The sequence below is a fragment of the Xiphias gladius genome, chromosome 15 (genome assembly GCF_016859285.1).
Source record: "Xiphias gladius isolate SHS-SW01 ecotype Sanya breed wild chromosome 15, ASM1685928v1, whole genome shotgun sequence".
Lineage (NCBI taxonomy): Eukaryota > Metazoa > Chordata > Actinopteri > Istiophoriformes > Xiphiidae > Xiphias > Xiphias gladius.
Genome location: NC_053414.1, coordinates 1,413,125 through 1,431,477, shown reverse-complemented (window position 1 = coordinate 1,431,477; position 18,353 = coordinate 1,413,125). Strand labels below are relative to the sequence as shown.

Below are 18,353 nucleotides of genomic sequence, written 5' to 3'. Positions count from 1 at the left end.
TTAGTTATTATGACCCTAAGTCGAAGTAGACAGAATTATAAGAATAAGATCCGGGTGGAAAAATACCAGAATTTTCCTTTAAGAATAACAAACACCAGGTTAAGGTCACAGTTTGATCAGATCGACACAACCTGACGACTGAAGCCTGAAAACTTCTCTGTGCTTTAGTCTCGAATGTGAAACAACACTGACTCCTACATTTCCCACGATGCAACTGGATAGTCTTTTCATTATGCTGCATTCACGTCATATGTGATGGATGGTAGAAATGAAAGATTCCCATGTTTACAAGACAGCTGGGTAACCACATTCACTAAACTTGGTTCAATCACACTGAATGCAGAGTCAGATACATCAAAGCTTTCAGTTTCTCAAGTGTAATTATATAGGTTGAGGTCACAAACTCGTAATTACAATAACTCAGATATGACCTGAACGCAGCATCAGGGACGTTTTCATTGGTCCACTTCCAGTGGTGGATTTACCCGGGAGACATCGACATCTCGACATGCATCTGGGAGATATAAGGCGGTGACTTTGTGAGTTGACGACGATCACCTGAACCCACCGTTAAACTAGTCATCAACTCACAAAGGATTGTGGGACACTGAGGACCGGGGTCAGTTGTGTCCTCTTCAACAGAACTGTGTGCAGAAGTTTCAATCGAGCTGGATGTGAGGGTGAAAAAAACCCAACACACTCCAAGGACACAGAGTTGCGGGTGGTTTGAAGGACATCGGGTGTGTTTTACCTGCATGCTGTTTCATGCTGAATTGATGATATCACAGCAGGTCACAGTGAAATCTATTTGCTTCCAACATCGGCATTATTTAGATTTTCTGTTGGATAAACTGCATTATTTTGATATTTTTAAATGAACACGGACGTTGAGGATGATGATGTTTTATCTGTTAAAACTGCTGCTGGTTCAATGAGACAATAAAGGAGTTCTAACGTGATCTCAGCTGGTCAAACTCTTCATTTATCCCTGATAGAATTGTCTCAGGAGGCTGTAGAATCCTGCCTTTTTACACACAGTTTGGTTTCTTTCATAACCGCAAGTTCACACTCACCTGAAACTTTAATTTTGGCTCCAAAAGTGAAACGTTTTAATAAACACTGATGGACACCAAACAGATATTGGAACATTTTTGTGTCGGCCACGATCTGATCTGTTCAGTGCTAAAAAATTTGAAGTTCAAAAACTTCAAATCTTCTTGACGAGGCCGGAAACCATCTTCCCTAAATCTTATTAATACATCGTGATGTCTGTGAAGAGAATCAGTGAATCACAAACTAATTTCTACAGAAACCTAATTTCAAATCACTTAGTCAGATTCATAAAAATGTCTGACTGTAAAACATTTTCGGCCAAATTTCATACAATATTTAACTTGGCCTGAATTTAATTAATTTGACATCGACAACATCACGTGGGAGATGATTTTTTTCCCTTTTCTCTTGAAATTTGCAATTTATTGAAATATTTTCAATGAACCATTATTTAGTCTGTTGATGGATTTCTGCTTGAGCCTTCTGTATCATTTTATTCCTGATGATTTCTCTGTTGTAGTTAAACTGGTTAGTAATTAATAACATTCACTGATCACACACATCAACACTGCTGAGGTCCATTGCTGTTATTATCAGTATTATTTAATGAATGATCAGACAGTTGAGTCAGGAAACAGCAACAGATTCACCGATCTGCAAATTCCCTTTTTAATGATCCACAAACTTCTCAGGAAGGAAATCAGATTATTAAATCATTAAATCATAACTTAATCAATAAAAATAAAACTAAAGATCACTGATAATGTTCGGAGGCTGAAGAGGACCAACTGAATAAAAACAGTGCTTTAAATTGAAACAATTCACTAAAATGATCATATATCAACTTTAAATGTATGTTTATTTTTGTACTATGAATTCATCAGATTAGTTTTGCGTAAAACATATTTAATATATAACACTGAGGTTTTAGATTTATTCTGGACCTTGGAAATAAAAAATTCTTCATTTTTCAGCGCTTTCAGCCGCATCTCATGTCTTTCATCAGCAAATGGAGCTAGTCACGTAGTAAAAACTGAACCGTCTCCATGACAACGGAAAAATCCATCTGCTGAGGAAGGCCATCGAATCCAGCTGAAAGTTCAGGAAAGTTTCCAGTGGATTTAAAGTGGCAAAAAATGTGTAACAATTTTAATGAATTTAGCAACTAAATAACTAATTATTACTGAAAACACAGTATCATACAGTATTTGACGTTATTTTTTATTCTAAGTTAAAAATGTTTTACTGTTCTTAAGTTTGACAAAAGTTAATAAAACGTTAAATCAATTTATTAAAAAGATTTCGTGAGGATTTCTTTCAGATTCCAGGTCGACTCACTTTAATAATAATTTCTAATGATGCATTAATTTTAGACCATTAATTAACTATAATGACTTGACTGAGTTACTGAGGTGGATCTCTCCAGTCTCAGCTGTTAAAAACATGACAACAAATCAAATCTGATGGTGGAAAAGAAGCAGGTTTATAAACACTACACAACATTTTGAGGATTTAATGTGTTTTATTAAACTCTCTCCTGCAGATGTGACTGAGTTTTAGATTTAAACTGACAGATTGTGTGAAGCTTCAAATTGTTCAATGTGAAATCATTATTTAGGATATTATGAAATAAATAATCATCTATCTGAAGCTCTATTCAGACTGGATTTCTGTGTGAGTGTGTGTGTGGGAGGAGGGATTGTAACGTCACCTGCTCTGCTCAGTGATTTTAATCCCGTCTTTTTTCATCAGTCCAAAATGTTTCTACTGACCTGACAGATGGGAACATGTCAACACCAACATGTAGACAGATAAATTAAAACCATCAGGAGAACAAGACCCTGTAAAAGCTCAGCTCATCACAAGTTTGTTGTAATGTAGCTGCAGCTCAGGTCTGCTGATCTCTCAGACCCTGTTCAGACCTGGCATTAACACGCGTCTTGTGATCGGATCACGCCTCCCGCTCTATGTGCAAATAAACACGTAGCTCGTTTGTGTTTGCAGAGACCAAATGCGTTGTTGTTTTTAACCAGCGGGAGGCAGCGGTGCACTTCCTGTGCCTAGTCTACCCGAAAATAAAAGAAGAAGAAGAAGAAGAAATCAAAACGATACAGTCTGGATCTATTACTTGGTGTCCTCAATGCGTCACCTGTACTTGGAGCCGTGCACCTGTGGTCGGATCTCCCAGGATGCATGTTAATACCAAGTATGAACAGGGCCTTTGAGCCCCAGTTTTTAAGCCTATATCTGTTTCCATTCAGTCAAAACGTCTCAATTAAAGCTGCTGAAATATCTGTGGTCAGCTCCTGTTTGCAGCATAGCCGTGGGTGTACAGACAACTGTCACTGGATCACTGTGATACTGAAGGAAACTTAAAAACAGCAAGATTCTGAATGGAGTTCTGCAGCCTCTTTTTCCTCTGATTACGAAGTGGATTTCTAGAGCTTTATTCTGGAGGGACATCAGAGATAATGATATCCTCAGGAAGTGGGAGTCACGCTGAATCATATCCAACTGTGTTTTCCGCCGCGCAGATGTTGGCGCTCCACAGACTCGAGACTAAAACTCTCTGACTCCCCAAAGTATGAACCTTTGGATGTTAAATACTCATCAAGTTTTCTGACATGCCACCATCAGGACAGACTCTGCGGGTTTGAGTCCAGCACAGGTCAGACTGGAGTAAGCTCTGCAGCCTGCTGGGGGCGCTGACATGAGTTTACTCTGCTCTGTGACCGGCTTAGGAGCAGATGTCTCACTCTGTGGAGAATTCAGCTCTGGGTTTTTAGTTTAAATGTTATTTCATTCCTCAATATTTTTTCCGTCTTTCTTCTTCATGTGTCTGCATCTCTGCTTCCTGTCTGTCTGTGGATTACACTCTTCAATTAAAGATTAGCAATAAAACAGTCCAGTGAACGTGGTCCCAGAAAATGGATCAGAGCAGTCAAAGTGTTTCAAATCAGCAGCTTTGTTTGTTTGTTTGGAGAGGAAATAAGTTCTGGTTGGTCGTTTCAATCAAGTATAAAATCAATATTTATCATTAATCGGTCCACACGCGCTAACGGCACAATGCTAGCGGCTAGCTTGTGCGGGCTAGCTCTACAGTTTTTACCCATAATCCCACAGGCCTGGCGTCAGTGTGCGAGTCTGAGCCCGGCCGTTGTACCGATAAAGCTCAGTGATCGCCACCTGAGGGCGCTGCCTCCCCGCCTGCAGCCGGCAGTAATGCATCGATCCTCAGCCTCTGATCGGCGGGGTTAGGCAGGCTGCAGGGGAATGCAGCCTACCCCGACCCCCCCCTCATGGCAGACCATGGGGGCCATGAAGGTCCAGCGGTTGGTGTCGGGGTTGTACATCTCCACGGAGCTGAGGTTGGACTGTCCGTCGTATCCGCCTACAGCGTACAAACGACCTGACGTTGACACAAGAGACACCCTGCTGCGCCGAGTGTTCATGGCCACCAGGAGGCTCCACTGCCCCGAGGCAGAGCTGAACACCTCCGCCCCGCTCAGGAACCCCGACCCGTCGTACCCCCCCGCCACATACATGTGACTGCCCAGAGACGCCGCCCCATGACGACAACGCTTGTTCAGCATCGCCGCTGCTGGGTGCCAGCGGTTGGTGTGGTGGTTGTAGTACTCCATCTGCGGGGGTGGGGCAGGGTGGGGAGGCAAATACACAAAAAGAAACAAAAAAAAGGGAACAGAAAAATAAACAGACTTGAGTTCAGAATAAAATCTGACATCAGATCCAACAAGGAAGTTGTGTTTGAGTGAATACTAATACTACTACTACTGCTACTACTGCTACTACTACTGCTGCTGCTACTACTGCTACTACTACTACTGATACTATGACTGCTACTACTGCTACTACTACTACTGCTACTACTACTACTGCTACTACTTCTACTGCTGCTACTACTGCTGCTACTACTGCTGCTACTACTGCTACTACTGCTGCTACTACTACTACTGCTACTACTGCTGCTACTACTACTACTACTACTACTGATACTACTGCTAATACTACTACTGCTGCTGCTGCTGCTGCTACTATTGCTGCTACTACTACTACTACTACTACTACGGTTACTACTACTACTACTACTACTACTGCTACTGTTGCTGCTGCTACTGCTGCTACTACTGCTACTACTGCTGCTACTACTACTACTGATACTACTACTGATACTACTACTGATACTACTACTGATACTCAGAATTCAGAGTCAGACATTTTTCATCCAGACAAGAAGAAACATTTGGGGAAAATATATAAAGATGGAAACTAACGAGGGGACTTTAAAAGAAAATCATATTAACTATACAAATCTATACAAATGTTAATATAGACTGGAGTAATCCTGTCTGTATTTAATGCACAGTAGTAAAAACTGTCTGCCTGCAGGATAAATTTATAATGACACGCTTATGACCTCTGTCGTCTCTCTCTATCTGCAGGACATGTTTGAGGACTGTGACGTTAGTGAACTGTTGTAATGTTGGTTTGTTTCAGGTGATTTTACTGGATATTGGGAATTTTAGTTTCGACATTTTATGTTTTCTTTAGATACATGTAGCCGACAGTAGAGAAGTGACCTGAGATGAGGGGGGTTTATTTGTAATGACATGCAACAATCATAAGACGTTGTGGGTTGTAACTATCTTACTAAAAAACAAAGGTCTGCACAAAAAAGGCTACTCTATTTCTATGTAGGTTTATGTATTTTAGGGCTGGGCAATATGGAATAAAAAGTCATATCTCGGTATTTTCTACGAATTGGGTAAGTCAAAGCCACATGTGAGATGTCACAAGACCCCTTCACTTTTTTCACGTTGTGATGTTGGAGCCTAATGCTAAAATAAAAAGGCCAGAGCCAGGACTTGAACCCAATCCAGCATCTCTGGAGAGACCAGAAAATGGCTGTCCACCGACGGTCCCCGTCAGACCTGACAGAATTCGAGAGGATCTGCAGAGAAGAATCGCAGAAAACCCCCAAATCCAGGTGTGCAGAGCTCGAGGCTGTAATCACTGCCAAAGGTGCTTCAACTATGCACGGACTAAAGCGTCTGAATACTTATGTCAATCAGATATTTCAGTTTTTCCTTTTTAATAAATTTTTAAAAAATTCTAAAATTCTGTTTTCACTTTGTCATTATGGGGTATTGAGTTTAGATTAATGATGGGAAATGAATTTAACTGATTTAAGCATTGGACTGCAACATATAATGTGAAAAAAATGAAGGCGTCTGAAAATTTTCTGAATACACTGTAAACGGTATTGTCTCATCCTATAGCTTGTTTGAAAATATATCGATGTACCTTAAAAAAGTCAATATACTGCCCAGCCCTAATATATGTAAATAATCATCATCACAACAATCCATAGGCCAATCACATAAAAGGAAGTAATTTAATACATCTTTTACAGCCATTTATTTGTGTCAGTAATTGTGTATTATTTATTCATAGAAACTGACAGTTTGACCGATATTCAGAGTAAAGAAGGTGAAGTTGACTGTTTGTAGTTTGTCTGATAGAAATTCCCTTCTATTATTCATCCATCACAGAACTCTGAATCTGTTTCACAGGACATTATTTTCTCTGTCTGTTATCCTGCATGTCAGCTGAGGCTCAGGATCATGTAGTGACTTTGGACTGTGGGATCTGTTGTACTGATCGGTTAGTGTGCGTTAACTGTTAAACTGATCTGTTTCTACCTGAGCTCAATGATCAAACTGACCGTGTTGAAGATCTGTAAACCGTCATGGCCCCCTGAGACAAAGATGCGTCCGTCAAACACAGTCACACCTGCAGCGCTGCGACTCGCACTCATCTCCGTCACCACCGTCCACCTGGACAACAGCAGCCGTTACAATAATTAACATTATTATGGTACGATTTTATCAACATATGATAAAACAAAGACGAGAACAGGCCAAAAAATAAAATGGCAGAAACTACAAAAAACAAAAAAACAAAACAAACAAACAGACGTTTACAGGCCAAGACTCCAGTGTGTAAAAAACAAGGGGGGGAAACAACTTAATATCTCCTAAACTTCTACCTTAAAAGGACATATTTTTTATTTAATGTGAAAATTCAGGGATGACTTTCGTGTTTTTTTTTTAGTAAATTACAGGGTTTTAAGGAGTAAAAACCCCTGAAATCATGAAGATAATAAACAGATCCTTTAATACATTACACTTAATTAATTTATCCATTTATTAACCCCAAATTTGGGTGAACCCCTGAACTGGATTATAATATCTTTTGGGAGTTTTTACATGTGGATTATCAATTTTTTAAAAAAAAGGTAAAAACTAGATAAAAAAAATTAGCCTCCTTTTAAGATATTAATCAAAAGACTGTTTTCATGTTACTTTGTCATTTTTAAGGATTTGTTACCCTTTACTTAAGCCCTGCATGATTCATTAAAAATGCCTTAATATAATTAAGTACTTTATGAATCTTTCTTCAATTATTCCCTTAAAATCCTGTTTGTGTGTTAAAGGGTAATTGTAAGATAAAATTTGCCCTTAGTGATGGCTGCCCCGAAGTTTCTGGTTACATACAGTGTTTCTCAGTAAAACGCCCTGAGCTCTAACAGGCAGGTTGCAGGTGTTACCTTCCTCATTGTTTACATCCATGTTTACCAGCTTGCAATCTTCCTCTAGGAAGCTTTTTTTTGCAGTTTGCATCACATCGTTCATCTGCTGTAGGTAACAATGTAAATAAAGGGCTCATGTACGACCCAACAAATGCGACTTCGTCACATCACATTCTGACCAACGTGAGGACAGACAGGATGTTGGAACAGTGTGTGGAGCTGCAATTACGTCTCGTAAAGTTACGAGATGAATAAACCAGGTAAGTAATATAATTTGGCCAGAACAGATTTATACAACAAAAACCGGGCCTCTGGATGAACCGGATGACTGACCCCTGTTGTAAGGGGGTTTTAATCACCTGTCGGTCTCTGGAGAGTAACACTCCACCGAGTTCAGAGATGATTTTCCATCGTAGCCGCCGCAAACGTAGATATGTCCGTCAATCACAACCGTTCCCATGGCGCTGTTGACGACAGCATGTTTTATTTCTCTTCTGTTAGATCAGGACCAGTGTATTGATCAGTATTGATCACTATTGATAAGCATTGATCAGACCTGCGCTGGCTGTTCATGCTCGACACCCGTGTCCAGCTGTCCGTCTCCGGGTTGTAAACCTCCACTGTGCTCAGCCGCGATTGGCCATCATATCCACCAATGGCATACAGCAGCCCATTAACGACGGCCACGCCCACTCTGCTACGCGCCGTCCTCGTTGGCTGACAGCGCTCCCAGAAGTTCCCGATCGGATCGAACACTTCGACCACATTTAAGGAGTCACCTGGAGGAGAAAAAAAGAGCGTCATTCGCTGCGATGGTCGCTCTTTGCTAGTCCCACATCAGCTCCATCAGTTTTTCTGCTTCAGGTGACAGACAGGTGAGCGGCGTACCTGAGCTGTTGAGTCCTCCCACGGCATAGATGAGTCCCGTGATGGACGTGCAGCACCTCTGTCTAGTTTTGAAGGGGGGAAGGTGAGGACGACGCTCTGGCATCAGGTGGAAATCTTTGGCTTCATCCACCAGATCTCTGACGGGAAACACAGCAGACTCAGAACTAAACTTTAACACATTCTACGTTCATTTAGAGAGAAACTACTGAACAAGTACAACATAAAATGAAAGTGAATAGAAATGACAGAAATATCACCCAAACACTGATGACATTTTATTTTTTATTTAATAATTTTTTTGCCAGGGACAATGCACATTGATCAGCATCACTGTAAATGTGCCAGTGCTGACCAAAAGGCTAAAGTTTAACTACTGACCCTTAGCCAGATGTTAAATTAGCCATTAAAACAACAATAAAACAAACACCATGTAAAACTAGAAGAGAAGCGGGTGAAAACGTGAAAGCGCTGACGATAAAAAGCTGAGAGGAGTAAGGCTGTGTCATGCAAAGTAGCACATGTACAATGCAGGAAATTAATTTACGTAAATCAACGATATGTTGGTTACAGTTGGTGTAAGCAGTTAAAACATAAAATCCCATTACATCACACAAGACAGAGGTAGAGAAACTATGGAGCAATCATTTTCATTATCTTCTGATTATTTTCTAACAGTGGAGGTTTGTCATCCACTATTGGCTTTTACAAAGAACAAATTTATTACGCTAAATTCATTAAACAGTGAAATCACTCTTGGCTGCAAATGCAAAATTTTCTGAGATATCAAGACCTGAGTCTGGTGACCTCCCCTGGTTGCCAACATAGCTCCGCCCACGCTTAACCTGAGTAGTAAGGAACACCTGAGAACACCTGAGCAGGTGTGCAAGGACTTAGAATAAGTTGTTGGATCCAAAATTGTACCACCGTTTATCAAAGCAACCTTTTCCGTACTGAAAGAGCCACTGACATGAGTTTATCTAGTTTTCACGTCAAGTTTCAGGGACGGTGAAGGTGAGCTGAGCGACTGTCAGGTTTGATAGTGAGGTGAGCAGAGTTGGAACCAACTCAGAGAAGATTCGTGACAAAAAATGTGGGCTTTCGTTTTGTCTCACCTGCATTTATGGCAGCAGCGTACAAGTTCGTCCTGCTGGACTCGGTCTGACAGGAACTGAGGTCGACACAAAGGAAGTCTGATCTTCGACAGCAGCTCTGGCAGCAGAGACTCCCTCCGGTCCCGGTCGTGATGGACCCAGGCCAGAATCGCATCAAATACCTGCACAGGTAACAAACATCCAACACCGCCTCAAACACCTGCACAGGTTTATGGATGGTAAAGTTGGTCGGCCCAGACTGAAATGAGTCAACAGATACCGGATGGATTGTGATGATATTTGGTTTGGACATTCACGATGCCCAAAGGAGAAATCCTACTGACTTTGGTGACACTCTGACTTTTCATCTAGTGCCACCATGAGGTCAAAATTTGAATTTAGCAACTTTAGTCTTGTCTTACACGAACATGTAACAAAAACAAACATGTTCATTAAGGATCTTTATTTGCGTTTGTTAAAGAACAGTTACTGAGATCTGCTTGGGACATTTACAGTGTAAAAATGATCGGTTCTCTCTGCTGGATGAACTCTGTAAAGAAGAAAATGGTTGTAAATGAACTCAAACATCTCTCTCAAATTTGATCAGATCAGCCAGTTTATCAGGACATTGTATTCTTCGGGCTCTAGATATAATAACAACAACAACAATATAAAGCAGTGTTATTTTCATCCATGAAATCTGTGACAAAAAATGTTCTATGGAAACCTTTTTTCTGTGATGAAAATGAGACTAAAACTAAATGAAACAATGACCTTTGATGACAAAATGTATTACAATTTTCATTAGTGAATAAAAACAAATTGATAATGTGAAAAACAAGTGACAAATGAGCATTTGGCCCTGCAGTGAGGTGACAGCTGCTGACTCACCTGAGCTGCTGTAATTCACTGTGTCATAAAGGAAGATGAGGCGTTACAACCTCATCTAACACACTCGACTCAGCAGGTCCAGGGCCACGTTTCCTGTTAACGATCAGTCTTACAAGTGTTTCTGTGAACACTTTTAAATCAGAGCGAGCTCACAACATTATGATCTTTTAAACAGTGACCGTCTGTGGTGATGAAGAGACCGATGAACCAACTTTAAAGTAACGGCACGTATTTAACTGTCTATAATCTCCGCTGTTCAGTAACGATACAGCTCTGCATGTAAATATTCTTACACTTGTTAGCGGCACAAAGAGATGTTTTTTACTTGGAATCGTTCAGTATGAAAATGAACCCTCGTGCGCATTAAACAGTCAGTCTGCCTTTTATAATTCATGTTACTGGGCGGAAGACCGTTTAAGAAAGTAAACTATGATTTTGATTGATCTGCTGCTCGAGGTAGATGTAACTGTTAAACTGACATTAAGCCTAAAACGAAGCAGTGAGGATTCCTGAAAGTTTCATAAGTCTGCTGCAGATCTGCTGTTCTGCATCAGACCTGCTGTAAATGAACATACAAACAAACTTTTACCAACAAACACTTTGTTTCCCTTCACAGGGAGCATCAGTGTTCACACTAAAAGAAAAGAGCAAAAATAGCGAGCAGGAGTCACTCGTTAATCCACCATCACTTCTAAAACCTTTTTCAGTTACGATGCTTCTGATCTTATGATCATCTTAGTGCTACGACGCTTTCGGGAAAATGAGGCACTGTTTTTTTTTTTTTTTTTACGTGAACCTGCTCTGTCAACATTGCAGGTAGTTTCACTGACAGGTGTGTTTCTCTCTGATGGTGTGTGGTGAGGCATCTCACCTGTTCCTCTGCTTTAACATTGAGTTCGTCACAGCCGACGAGCTCCAGCACCTCCTCCGTCCTCAGACCCAGAAACTCCTCCGATAAAGAAACCTCCACAAAGTGCTGGTGGAGGAAGCTGTTAGCCGAGTCGTACAGAGTCGTACACATCATGGTCTCGGCAAACTGACGGACGCCCAGACAGTTCTTCGGATGTAACCTGAACACCGCAGACCAGGAGACAGACAGGGTCAGGACTCACAGCACATAGGGGTTTAAAATTTATACGTTACCGTGTTAGCAGTAGAATTCAAATCAGCAGAAGTAGAATTATTGTAGAATAATTAAACTGATAATTGAAAATTGTAGACAAGTGATTATCTTTTATCCATTGTGACCAATTCCAATTGCTTAAATGAACAAATAAAGGAGTTTTAAAGTTGAGCTTCAAAGTTCATTCCTGACCTTGGAAACAAAGATCATGTGATTTGATCAAATGCTCCAGAACAGCTACTAAATGGACCCTGATGTCAGATTGTTTTGCTGGCTGCTGTTTCCAAAATCAGGAATGAACTTTCAAGCAAAAATAGAGTAGTCATTGAAGTACTCAGAAGAACTGGAAATTTAAACATCTACTATTCCATGAATAACAGGCTACTCAATCTACTGATGAAAATCAAGTGATATGACTGAAAGCTCAAGAACAGCTTCTAAAATGGACCTTGTAATGATCTTTGGTTTGTCAGAGTTCTAAAGTGACACTAGGAGACACTTCATCTTTCCTTTTAGAAATCATTCTGAATTTGACGCACGGCTGTAAAATATGGCGGTTTTTGAATAGAGCCTGGTTATATTTCCAACCTCGGGTCCACTCTTAATTCGTCCACATGCTTCCAACCAAATCCCGTTCGAAGCTCCATTAGTTTTTGTATTTCAGAGTTGAGGTGACTGACCTCTCCTGGAGGAAGGAGCAGCAGGCGTCTTTAACATTCTGCAGTTGCAGGAAACTCGAGCCAATCAGAAGAGACTGAACGTTCTGCTGGTCGATCGCAACGTGGCCGCTGTACGCAAAGTTTATCAGAGCCTCCAGAGCACTGCAAGGAGAGAGGGACTGGTTAGACTGCTGTTAGACTGGTCTCAGACTGGTATGTGGATACCTGTGCTGCTCTCATACTGGAATGTGGGTACCTGTACTGGTTTCAGACTGGTATAGAGTTACATGTGTTGGTCTCATATTGGTATCCGAGATCCTGTGCTTGTATTCAAGATTCAAGATACAATATAACTTTGTCTGTCACAAAATAACAAAAATTGTCCTTTGACAAGGCTCAACAATAGATAAATAGTGCATATTCAAAACACAATTCGAAACGCACGCACGCACACACACACACACACACACACACACACACACGTACAATGGAACTAAAAACTGTCAGAAAGACAATCAAAAAGAACAATGTCACACAGGTTAGAGCTCGTCCACTTGATGGCAGTAACTGGAAAGATTGGTGGAGGGGGTGAGAGGGGTCCCGGTTTCTCTCAAGCTCCGTGGAGCATGTTTAGAAATCAATTTACTGGATTTAAAACCATTTACAAGCACTTGTTGTGTGTCCTGTAAAAACGACTTATTCCATAAAACCGGTGTCAGGTTGACCTGAAGCTCCACCTGGCGGTGCAGTAAGGTGTTTCTGTGTACATTATTAAAAGCAGACAAGAAGTCCGTGAATAAAATCCTAGTGTGGGGGTGTGCTAAGTCAGTGACAAAAAAACCCTTTTAGACAGTGGCTAAAAGGGTCGGACTTGCATCCTCTAGCCCCGGGTTTTGCCTTGGCAAACTGGAGTTCATCCAGTCTCTCTGCCAATATGCTGGCGAGGTGGTCACGCACTACTCTCTCCGATCATTTAAACAGCACCGATGTCAGGGCAACTGGCCTGTAGTCGTTCAGGCTCTAAATGTGTCTTTTTAGGATAGGGATTATGGTGGATTTCTTCCACCGGCTTGGAACAGTCCAGAAGGCACTGACCCAGCGTGGTGGAAACCCCAATGTTCATCTATGGTGAGAGCTTGGTGGGATGGGCTGGGGAGGGTCCAGTGGATGTGCTGCAGCTGTTAAACAGCCTTTACAAGATGTTGAGCTGCTCTGCAAAGGAGGTGCGGTCCAGGCACTCAATCATTGCAGATTTTGGGGGCTCTACCCATCTTGATGGGTTTAACCCCTGCCATGCCTCATTTGCAGGCCCAGACATTAATCTCTGCTCCACCTTGTCTTTGTGGTGGATCTTGGCCAACTTGGCCTTCCTTCTGAACCCTTCTCCAATTCCCACATCCTGAGTTTACCTCCGTCTCTTTTGAACCAGGCAGATTTTCATGTCCGTGGTGACCCACTGCTGATGTTTGGAAGAAGAGTTGTTTGTTTGGTGGGACTGACAGTGTCCTCACAGTATGAAATATAAGAGGTCACCGGATTGGTCAGTAAATTAAGATCGCCATCACAATCACTAAAAAACAAACCACAGTCAGTCAGTTCAAAACACTCCCTCAGTGATTCAATGGCCTCTTTATTCCAAACTTGTTTGTTTTTTGCTTCAGGTACAATTCTTTTCAGCTCTGACCTGTACTTTGGCAGGAACAGAATGACGTGGTCAGAACGACCAAGAGGGGGGTGCAGTTTTGAGATAAATGCATTGGGAATGTTGCCATAACACAAGTCCAATATGTTCTGGATTCTGATGGGCATTATTGTATATTGTCCCAGACTGGGCAAATGTGTGGTGCTGTTGTTGATGTTAAAATCCCCCAGTAGAAAAACTGGTTGTTTACCGGTCTGACTGTCAGCTCTGTTATAACTATCAGCTACGTCCTCAGCAGCTAGTGTGAAATCAGGCCAAGGTACATACACTAAAATGATGGTGATCTGGGAGGACTCCCGAGGTGAATAGTGCAATCTAAAGGACATAGTCATCAATTCATAGTGCTTCTGATACTCGGTCTCTCTCACCGTGAAGTTTGTCGCCCACTTATTGTTGATAGCCATACAGCGCCCGCCCCCAATCGACTTCCGTGTTCTGCTTGCATCTCGATCAAAGCATACGATGTTAAAACCATCCAGGTGAAAATCTACAACCTCAGAGAACCATGTCTCTGTAAAACAGAGAAACTAGTTTGCTGGTAGTCCAAGTCGAACCTCATGAGTATGGATCACTGCTCAGTCTTGTTTCGTGGTAATCGGACATTTGACGGGCTGATGGTAGGTAAAGGCAGTCGGCTGCCCCCTCTCCTCAGTCTGTTCCGTATCCCTCCTCTAGACCCTCATTTCCTTCTTGTTCACTTCGCTGTTTCTCCTCAAAGTAAATCCAGAGTTATCTGATTAGTGAGGAGGGATCTGACTCTGGGTGAAGGCGGCTCAGCTTGAACAGATAGTCCCGTGAGTAGGCGAGCCTACCTGGGTTGGTGGCGAATGGCTGTGCCGGTCCCGAGCAGAGTCCGTTTACGTGACATAAACTGGCAATTATAAGACGGAGGGACGCTAAATGTAACAGTGTCGACGTTAACATCTCGACAAAAACACAAAATATACAATAAGACCCCAGAAAACACAGAATACAACACAGCTACGCATTAAGCTGTATCCGGAGTCGCACTGGCAGAGTAGCACCCCCCCATGTGGGTACCTGACCTGGTTTGTGGGTATCTGTGCTGGTCTGTGGTTACCTGGGGTCCATGCCCTGCATCAGGATCTCGTCCTGTTTACACTCCACCATGTCGTTGGTGAACATGGCGTGAAAGTATGGGATGGAGGCTGCCAGAACAATCCGGTGAGCGCTGAATTTATGATCCCCGACCTGCAGAGAGGACAACGAAATATTATAGTGTTCTCACCTGTAAACGGTTCAATATAAACTGTATTCACCTGCACAGTGCTCTTACTGTGTTGCGGGTTTTATTTCATCAGTTGCAGATTCATCAGATTTAATCCTGAGACATTAAGAGGATTAACCTGGAGCAGCAGCAGATCTGCATGTAACTGTAACATGACGTTTAAGCAGCTGTGTACCAGTAGAAGGTGAATTCATCACTTCCATGTGATCAGGTTTAACATGCGTTAGTGGCAGGGGATGCATCGTTTCATTTTCTTGTTGATGATCTTATTTGATCTTTTACTATGAAGATCTTTGTAAGGTCTGTCAATATGAGCACTCTAAACTAATCTCTTACTGATGACGGAAAATTTTGTTTGCAGACAGTCAAGATGTTCAGTGACTGTAAATCAAATCAGTGTCAGATTTATTCTTGTTTGCAGCTGATATTTGACAAAAAAAGAAATCGTGCTCAAACATCCTATCAAGTGTTTAAATGCAAATAATCGACTAATTAATGCGACTGCTTCGGCTCATGTGTTCTCTCTCATTATTTTTGTGATCAGACTGTCCCTGTGCTGCAGTCATGGAGGATCTACTCTGAACCAGCTTCACCAAACTGACACTTTAAGTCAAAACACGTTTGATGAATAGTTTTTATTCTGAAGTTTGTTGTATCTTTAATTTAAGTCCAAAATGTGCCTTTCAGCTGGTTGATGGATGCAAGATGAGTCCCTGCTCTGCTGTTACTCTGAGTGTGACACTGCGGATCAGGACTCCTCCTCTGACAGTGTAGTCGGGTCAGGAATACAATCCGGCTGCTCCATACACGGACCTGAGAGGGTCGGATTGAGGCGCATTAAGTCAGCGCTGCTGCACCTGCAACCAGCAACTGTCAACTCACTGATCACCAGACCAACCCCAGTTCAGCTAGCAGTCTGCCTGTTGCCTTGCTTCAGGGCTCCTCGGCAGCGGCAGCAGGTCAAAGGTTAGCTCTGTCAGCTTTCCTGCCCGTGCCGATGTTAACGGCCTGTGACGTCACTAGTCCGTGTAAACGGACTGTGAGGTCATCGTCTTAAGCAGCCGCTGTTAACCACTGTTAGCATGTTGTTAGCACCGTTAGCTAAGCTGCAGCTAGCTTCCTCCTGACGGGCTGCTAGCTGTTAGCCGGCAGGCTAACTTCAGCCTCGAGCGTCGTCGGTTCTTACCTTGAGCGTGACGTCACAGAGTTTCCCTTGACGTCGGATCTCCTCCATGACGACATACCCCCGTGTCGGCAGGTCATGCACTGAGAAATGAACTAAATCCTCGAGCTCTTCGCAAAGAACGTCTCCCATCGTCAGCACGAGCGGCGGAGCGGCGCGAACTGACCACTCCGAGCCGCCGTACACAGCCAGGAGCCGTGACGTCCTGGAAGCCGACGGAAACACGGGCAGGTTTCAGCTTTCAGAATAAAAGACCCTGTCGGCTGTAAAAGTAAAGACCGTACAGACGTTTACCATCATCGTTATTAGTGCACCGTGTGTGTGTGTGTGTGTGTCGCACGGGGAGCGTCGAATGGGACGTTTGCGCGACAATAACAACAAACGCGATTGGAGCTTCCGCCTTGGTGTTTGACATTCAAAATTAAAGTCTAACGTTACTGAATAACGTATTTTGGCGACAATCAATCAGAAGAGGAGGAAGTACTCAAATTCTTGAATTAAGTAACAGTACGGATACCACTGTAAAAATACTCTTCCAAGTAAAAGTCCTTCATTTAAAATGCTACTTAACTAAACGTATATGATTATATTCCGGATAATGTAAAGTATCAAAAGTAAAAGTACTTAGTGCAGTAGAACGTCACAACTGACTGAATGTGACACTATTATAGTGCATATTATATCATTAGATTATTAATAATTCGTGGATTAATGTGTCAACAGCATTTTACTGTTGCAGCTGCTGGAAGTGGAGCTAGTTTGGACTGCTATAGGACTGGGACTCATGGTTAGTTTCATTAGGGATTAAATTGACTTCAAACATTACCAAAGGAGTTGCCAATTCATTTTCTGTCAGTCAACTAATTGATAAATTAACTAATTGTTTCAGCTGTAGTTGTATAAACTGTATTATAATTTATAACAAAGCACCATTTTATAAACTTCATATGTATTTAATGAAAAATCTGGGTCTGTAAAAGGACTTCCGCTGTCAGATCCCTCTAATGCAGAACAAAGTAAAATATTTCCTCTAAAGTGTAGTTGAGTAGCATGATAATGAATTTTCTTGTGAGCAAAATTATTCTGCAGAAAAAATATTAACACAAATGTGGATTATAATATTCTGCTGTGTTTTTTTTCAAATATTTCTAAAATCCTTGAGACATTATTTCACACTGTAAGAAAACAGAAAACCTCTTTTTATGAGTGTGGTGATCAAGGAGTAAAAAGTATAATGTTTGAATGAAGTCATCAAATACAGCACCAAGTTTTAAGTTTGTGATTATTTCTTTAAACACTGATAATTGTTATAATAATAATAATATAATTGTTATAGTTTTTTTTTGTTTTTTTTTTTACATTAAACTGTAAAGTTAATTTGGCAACAAACCGGATTTAGGTGATCAAATAGGTAAGAGAGAAGGAGAGGAGGTCGAACGTCTTTGTTATGAAGCTTTTTCTATGTTATTTTATTATGAAATGGATTTTTGTATTAAAACTGTCAGCCAATCAAACAGCACCTTCAAACGAATAAAACAGCAGAAGAAAAGTTTGTTGTAAAAAAAAACAAAAAACGAAAGAAAAGGTTTTATTCACATATTTTGGTGTTTGACCTTCAAAAACCTGAAGAACACCTGAACATACCCTCGACCTCTGAAGCATCTTTCTTCTTCTCTGAGGAGAATCCACGTTTGATGAATCAAATGAAAACTTCATGTTCAAACGCTCCAACAGCATTCAGAGAACGTCACCAAAACCTGCTGGATTTCAACAGGAAAACATTAACCCATCTGGACAGACTGAAGTCGGCTTGAGTTTGGTTTGTGATGGTGTGTTGCGTTCAGGAACGACAGTCAGAGGACAAACATTCAGATGTTTCTGCTGTCTGGCTGCAAAAAACACCT

General features: G+C 41.6%; 1 protein-coding gene across 3 annotated transcripts; it reads right to left on the bottom strand.

Annotated features, from left to right (window-relative positions):
- Positions 1 to 1,774: 1,774 nt before the first annotated feature.
- klhl18 (kelch-like family member 18) lies at positions 1,775 to 18,205 on the bottom strand. 3 transcript variants are annotated; one of them, XM_040145826.1, is made up of 11 exons: positions 18,094 to 18,205; positions 16,453 to 16,654; positions 15,099 to 15,229; positions 12,337 to 12,477; positions 11,405 to 11,603; positions 9,664 to 9,824; positions 8,552 to 8,688; positions 8,220 to 8,442; positions 8,023 to 8,127; positions 6,797 to 6,908; positions 1,775 to 4,694 (listed from the first exon to the last, which is right to left on the bottom strand). In XM_040145826.1, exons 2-11 carry the CDS (start codon positions 16,579 to 16,581, stop codon positions 4,308 to 4,310), a joined length of 1,725 nt encoding a protein of 574 aa, XP_040001760.1. In that variant the 5' UTR covers positions 16,582 to 16,654; positions 18,094 to 18,205; the 3' UTR covers positions 1,775 to 4,307. The 3 variants fall into 3 exon arrangements, with proteins under 3 accessions (XP_040001760.1, XP_040001762.1, XP_040001761.1); XM_040145828.1 differs by lacking the exon at positions 12,337 to 12,477; XM_040145827.1 differs by lacking the exon at positions 18,094 to 18,205 and having other exon boundaries at positions 16,453 to 16,671.
- Positions 18,206 to 18,353: the final 148 nt, after the last annotated feature.